General features: G+C 39.9%; 1 protein-coding gene across 2 annotated transcripts; it reads left to right on the top strand.

Annotated features, from left to right (window-relative positions):
* Window positions 1-828: 828 nt before the first annotated feature.
* On the top strand, window positions 829-6,602 carry LOC110527840 (migration and invasion inhibitory protein). Of its 2 annotated transcripts, none has more exons than XM_036983312.1 (9): window positions 829-1,697; window positions 1,935-2,041; window positions 2,739-2,841; window positions 2,954-3,065; window positions 3,226-3,305; window positions 3,428-3,554; window positions 3,710-3,806; window positions 4,014-4,151; window positions 4,291-6,602. In XM_036983312.1, the coding sequence occupies exons 1-9, from the start codon at window positions 1,379-1,381 to the stop codon at window positions 4,423-4,425; spliced, it is 1,218 nt and encodes a 405-aa protein (XP_036839207.1). In that variant the 5' UTR covers window positions 829-1,378; the 3' UTR covers window positions 4,426-6,602. The 2 variants fall into 2 exon arrangements, with proteins under 2 accessions (XP_036839207.1, XP_021465061.1); XM_021609386.2 differs by having other exon boundaries at window positions 839-1,697; window positions 1,821-2,041.
* The last annotated feature ends 293 nt before the right edge of the window (window positions 6,603-6,895 follow it).

The raw sequence follows: 6,895 nt of genomic DNA, 5'->3' as shown, positions 1-6,895 counted from the left end.
GTTAAATATTAGTCAGGGACCATACCATTCTGCAGAATGTTCTTGTATTTGATTTTGACCTGCTGCCATGTCCGTTTTGGCCCGTTCATGTTTAATCTACACACACACACACACACACACACACACACACACACACACACTTAATGGAGTCACACTGCAAAAAATTACTTGGTATTTTTGTCTTGTTTTCAGTAAAAATATCAAATTTTATCATAGCTTTATACAGTGTGATGGAGTTACTTTACACAATTTCACTCATATCTGCAGTGCATTTCAATAAAAAAAAATTAACCGTTTCATAATTACAGTACAACTGCATTTTTGGAGATGTGAATTAAATATTTGAATTGTAATTGTGATGTTTCAGCGGAGCGGTGAGTGTGTAATTGTGCACTACTTACGCATTCAGGCGGTCTGCAATACTTTGCCACGCTTTTTCTCTTTGCTTTATCACTGTGGCGGTGTTGCCTTTCTTCTTAATTATATCTTTTACCTCCTCGTATGCCTCCATGAGGATTTGTGCTTCCGACGGGGAAAAGTACGCGGCTCTAGTTGCCATGGTAAATCAGTTAATCTGTGATCTGTGGCGGGGTCTATTTGAGTGAGCCGTGAGCGCGCACCTATCCAGGATTGGTTTCACCTGGCTTAATGAATCCGTGTCTGCTCATCCTGGCTTGGTCTTTGTGCAACCAATTAAGCCTGGACGCACATGTTTTGGCTTCATTGAGCTCAGCTGAGTCATTTATCCCGGATGTCTTAATTCTACTTTTGTGCAACAGGCCCCTGGTCATGAATGCAGAATTAGACCTAATCTTCAAACCACAGAACCAGTTTGCATCACAATAGTGTCTCCTTTCTCCTGAAGTGTACACTCGTTCACTACTTTCCACAGTAGCATGGAGGGAGTTTCCACAATATTTATTGTACCAGTATTTCCTATCAAATCAGTGATGGGAAGTGCTCAAATTGACACTTTGGGAGTAGGTAGAGATAATTGGGACGTAAAACAGTTGTTTTCTTCAGTACTGTGTGTTTGTTTCTTTAAAACGGTTGCGTGTTGCATTATGGGTGAGGTGACTAACATCACATTAGCCAATCAAATGGTTTGTATGCTGATACGTTGTTATGGAGTTAAAGTCAAACTGAAAACATAGAAGACTGATCAAACTTGGATTATGTTTGTTTATAAATTATTGAACATATATGATATATTTTAAAACTTGTATGAAATAGCCAGCGAATTTTCAAAAAATATGTGTCTTCTGAATTGGCCAAGACTGGCTCTTTGCTCTTAACGTAAGATTGCTTTTGGTCTAGCTAGCTACATTAGCTAAGTAGCTAGATATCTAACGTTAGCCAGCCCTCTGTTCAGTAGCGAATGGCCTCGCCCGAACGGTTGAGTGCATTGCGAGAGCGCAACAAATACTTGTTGATGCAATTGAGGCACCAAACCAAAAGTTTGTTGACTATCACCGGCAGCAAAGGAAGCTTGGAGAATGATTCAAAACGGACAGTACAAAACAACACAACGAAAAAGCCAGGTCAGAATAAAGAAAAAAGTCCCCATACAGAGAACATGGTGACCCTGATAGATGGTGACTTAGGCACTGCTAGGTCTGCTCTCAGCAAACCTACTGTACAGTTCAAGGAGAGAGACGACACGGAAACACAGACAACAGCACCACTGAGAACTGAAGGTAGGTAACCTTAACAAGCTAGATATGCCAATGAAATGCAAAGGCTGCTGACAGACTAATATTGGCATATCAGTCACACAATAAGATTTCCATAGAAATAATGCTGAACCCATTTTTCCTCAGGTGAGGCAGTGGAATCTGTGAATGTCACCCTCTGTCAGACCTCTACACCATACCTTGTCACGGGAACCAAGCTTAAACCAGGCCAAGCTACAGAACACTCTACTGTTTACACAGGATTTCTTCAAGACCAAGGCAAAGGCCGTCCTGCAACTCTTGTCAGATCACTGGATATTAGGAGGCCCTATACCAGTCCTATTTACTATAATCAGGAGAATGAACAGGTGAGCAAAGTAAAAAGGGAGAAGGGAAATGTTGTTATTACACAAGTGGTGTAAGGACAGTTCTGTTAAAAAAAAGTTGTTACTGTAGTAATTACCCTATTACTACCATAGATAATATATAAAGAAAGGTTACTATACACGGGTATATCATCTCCAACTAGATGGCACTGTATTATCAAAGCGAGGCAGTTCAACCACAGATAGAACAATGAGCCAGATGTTTACCAGAATTATAGCATCCTGTTGGCATTTCCACTCACCACCAAATATGGTGATGAGAGGAAGCCTAGTGGCCGGCTGTGGGAGAAGATGGATGCCGACAAAATTAAAATGTTACAAACAGTTTTAAAAGTTTTTAAAAATTGCTTCGTTTAGAAGGAATGCAAGTGAAAATGTAGTTATTGCATATTTCACAGAGTAGGCATTCCCTAACAGAAGAATGCAATATATATGCTAGAACGCGCCAATAGGATCAAACTAGCTCGTGCTTGGCTCTGCCCACCTCCTTGTTCAGCCCATTATGATTAATTTCCTCCCATTGGAAACGACAGGCTGTGGCCCATCTTGGGTTAGTTATAAAAAATATTTGTTACAACTGCTTGATCTACCATTGCACTCACTGCTGTGTTTTTATTGAGCAACACATTTCACCTTTAATAGTCTCATTAAAAATGTTGCCCTCTGCTTGTGTCCATAGAGGGAGGTGGGTAAATTCACATTCCAATCCTCTGGACTGGAGCAAACATCAGCCTCCGACAGACAGCGTCTGCAGCCTTTACTGGGCTATGACTGGATAGCAGGTATGCCAAGAAATGAGTTCTATACAGAAATTAAGCTAACCCAACCAGTTTATTGTGGTAGCAGCCAAAATGTTACTCTATATGAAATTGATACTGTTTTCTCCTCCCGTAGGGATTGTGGATGCAGAAAACTCCTTGACAGAGCACTCGGAGCAGTTTTTCAGTGATCTGCGCACTTTCCGACAGGTCAACAGAGATGAGTGTGTCCACAGCCAACAAGCAGGGCAAGTGCATTCACTTAATGTAATATATTTTTTCTTGAGCTGTGAATCGGATTTGGGTATAGAGTATTTTTAACCAAAAGTTCAGACTGTAAGAGGGCTATTACTGAAATAGATAATAATTCTTATTTAATGAATGACTGTTGATTTACCCTCCTCACAGATTATCTGAAGAGGACCTTTCACCCCCACCATTGTCAATAGAGAAGGAAGACCAACAGCACACCATGGACACTCACCAGTGTATGAGAAACCATAGCAAGCTTTTGGATTAGACCTACATAATGTCACTATTGCTTACTGAAGAAGAGACCCTGAATACTATACTGTACTGTCTGATTCGGTTTCTCCTTGTTGTTGTCTAGGTACGTTCTGTTACAGGATCAACAGCCGACTGTTCCCAACCCCGTTGGATTCTCAGGAGTCGTGCCCTGTGTGTAAGAAGCCCAAATACAAAATCCCCCACACTGCGGCTGAGCCAGCCTTTATCAGGTGAGACCACTCATCCGCCTGGTGCCACTTTTCATCTCACTCATCCTCAAATTCTACTGAAGTGAAGTCCATTACAAACCAGGATGGTGTTTTATTACCATCCCGTTATAACACTTGTCCTCGTCATAAAGAATATGCTTTTGTTTCTGTCCCAGGGTCAGCATCCCGCGCTCCACACTGTTGCCAGCATACAAGTACAAAGCCCATCGGAGGTGTAGCTTCGACCCCTCCGACAGCCTGGGTCTACCATCGGTGAGTGTGGCATGTTAATAAGAGAAGACTACATCTCTCCACACAATGTGGTTTTGACATTGAAACACACTCCTCAATCATTTGAATTATACTGTTCTGTTATCATCTTGCTCATTCTCATTGCTTATCCGGCCCATAGTTCGCCCAAAAACTTTAAGGTTTTAGTTGTAGTTGTATCACAAGCCTTTGATTTGATGTTCCCTACAGCACTGTCTGTCAGGCTGGTCTAACACAGTCCCCAGCACTGGGCCCCAGCTCAGCAGCCTGGATCTGAGGAGCTCTGTGGACACGAAGGCGGCAAGCTGTGGCGTCCTCTCTGCACAGCCACAGTCTAAGAAGTTTCTGGTGAGCCATTGCAAGATGAAAGAAAACATATCACAGGTCTTGGTGGCCATTGCAAAGATGTCTGTGTCTTAACATGTGTTTGTTTGGCATACTGGTATGTGTGGATCTGGTTGATTGGTTTTCTGTTTTTTTTCCTCAGGATTTCTCAGTGTCCAGAGTGTCTGGCAGTCAGCGTTCTGACCAGCTGCTTGACGTGTCTCGTTTGGCCCGCTACCGTTTCCAGCGCCTGCCTGCCAACAGCAAACCACACAGCCCGTCCTACCCTGTGTTCTGACAACCTAACAGCACTATAAAACCTGTGTAGTATTATGATTTCATCTTTTTACATGAATGAAATCTTTAATAATGATGACGAATTAACCCTCAGCAGTTTTAACGTAGAATTATCATTGTGCCTATTGAATCATTAATGTATCGTAATTTTCTATCATACAGTTATATAATGTGTTAAGTGCTTGATTTTCTTTTTGATGAGGTACAGATTTTATTAAAGGTGCAATATGCAGAACTCGCTCCGCCATTTCCTGGTTGCTAAAATTCTAATAGTTTATGTGATAAAACAAGCAATTTATAGTGTAGATAATCATTTCACAGCGGTTTAAAGGGTTTGGTTATTTAAAATATATTGTATTTTCAGCTGTTTGAATCTGGTGTACAAACCCGAAAGTAAAAGATACAAGAACGGGAAGCATAGAACACACTGCAACTTTTAAGATTGGTACCGAGATAATACGATGTAATTTGCTTAAATAGTATTACCATCAATTTACTTAATTTCCATTGTTAGGGTCGATAAATGAAATTAGATTTCACCTTGTTCTTTTTTTATGAATGCATGTTGATGTCTTTAGGGATTTGTGGTGGTGATGATTGTGATGATTTCTGGGGCTTCAGAGGGACAAATAGCGAACATTAGTGTATGTGTTGTGCATACCTTAGAAACAATTTGACTTGACTCATAAAATTTATAAATTGACAGACGGGAATAAGACGGGAATAAGATTGAATAATCTTAAAAAGAAAACCTTGCGCCTTTCCTTGAACTGTTCCTAGGCCGTCATTGTAAATAAGAATTTGTTCTTAACTGACTTGCCTAGTTAAATTAAAAATAAATTACAAATCAGACATGATTGCATAGACCGAAGCTATGGAGGTAGGGGTTTGCCTTTTATCACAAAATTGGATAAGGAATTATGTTTTAAAATCAACATTAAGGTATTTTTTGTTGTTAAGATATTCAAGTCTATATCAGAGAAGTGTTTTTGTTGATGCAGCCAGCCTCTAGTGCTGTTATTTCGTCACCACCTACAGGTAACTGTCAATATAAAGGAAACACCAACATAGTGTCTTACATGCTGACCGCTAGGGCCACCACGAGCCGCCAGAACAGCCTCAATGTGTCTTGGCATAGATTCTACAAGTCTTTTTTATTATTTATTCAATTGGAGGGATTTGAAACTATTCTTCCACAATAAATTCTATAATTCGTTTTTTTGTTGATGGAAAACGCTGTCTCAGAGAAGCGTATCGGCCCGGGACTCGTTGGACAGCGCGAATTTGGCGTGGGAGGCTGTGAAAAAGTTAAACGTTTCCCAACTTTATCCACCAGCGGCGACCGCTAGGCGATGACCAATCATATCGAGTGGTTCCCATGGCGAATTAGAGGCTATGCGACCCAAGCTGGATACTTTCTTCAGCAACGTATCCAGCTTGAAGGAATTATAACGCCATAACGAATCACGTAAAAGAAAAATACAGTTGAGAGGAATATGTTAGTTAATATTAGAGACAAACGATTATGTATATTTTTTGGTCATAAAGTCAATTTACGAAAATCGCTATTTATCAAACTAGCTGACTAGCTAACATTAGCCAGCTTTATGGGTGTTGTAACATGAGTTTGAAATTGTAATTCTGTTTGTTTAATGTTTTAGGGACTCATGAAACAACCAGCAAACCACGCTGTCGTCTTGTGAAACAGTGGATGTAAAGAATGTAGCTGGCTAAAACATTTACCTCAAATTGAATGTTTAATTTTGTAAGCTTGCCTTGCTGATGTTTGCCATTCAATGCATCTGAACTAAAGTAGCTAGCTAACTATTTTCTTGCTTATTGTGCAGTGGAGAATAAAAATACCTGTATGCCTGTGGATGTGTAGCTAGCTATGTAGCCGATCTGTGTATGGACTCTAAAACGTTTGGTATACATGTTAGTTCAGAACCTAGCTATGAACCTCAGTTATCATAGACAGTTGTATCAACTTCAGAACAGTCTGAATGACATTAATGAAGCCTATGGATTGAGTAGAATGTAATATAACTTTGTGCCAACGATGAAAGGCGTATATACATGTAGTTTTAACCATGCATGAGATCCCCACATTGTAGCCTGTAAATGTAATCTATTCACTGATCATGTACTCTAGATTGGCAAATAAAGGTGCAGTTCAGGTATGTCTGTGAGATTCTTTTTCAGTCATATACCAGGAGTATCAAATTCCAGTCTTTGAATGATGCTGTGTCTGCATGTATGTATTACAATTATACACTTCAACAGTGTTTACCAATCCTGGTCCTGGGACATCAATGGTTGCACATTGTAACTATGCAATAGACTAGAAACATGATTTAACTAGTTAAAGGCTGATTTGTAATTCATATATATACATAAATATAATTTTAAAAACAGTACACTACACTTCCCATTCATCATGTAAATTCTCTAAAAACTTAAATTTCATTCCT

The sequence above is a fragment of the Oncorhynchus mykiss genome, chromosome 7, assembly GCF_013265735.2.
Source record: "Oncorhynchus mykiss isolate Arlee chromosome 7, USDA_OmykA_1.1, whole genome shotgun sequence".
In the NCBI taxonomy this organism is placed as follows: domain Eukaryota; kingdom Metazoa; phylum Chordata; class Actinopteri; order Salmoniformes; family Salmonidae; genus Oncorhynchus; species Oncorhynchus mykiss.
This window is presented reverse-complemented; position numbering and strand designations above follow the sequence as displayed.

Excerpts from the sequence above, each read along its gene's own strand:
- LOC110527840 (XM_021609386.2), top strand. The coding sequence starts at position 1,379 with ATGGCCTCGCCCGAACGGTTGAGTGCATTGCGAGAGCGCAACAAATAC. Across the intron at positions 3,555-3,709 it reads GCTGAGCCAGCCTTTATCAG|GGTCAGCATCCCGCGCTCCA; the intron begins GTGAGACCACTC and ends TTTCTGTCCCAG. Across the intron at positions 3,807-4,013 it reads ACAGCCTGGGTCTACCATCG|CACTGTCTGTCAGGCTGGTC; the intron begins GTGAGTGTGGCA and ends TGTTCCCTACAG.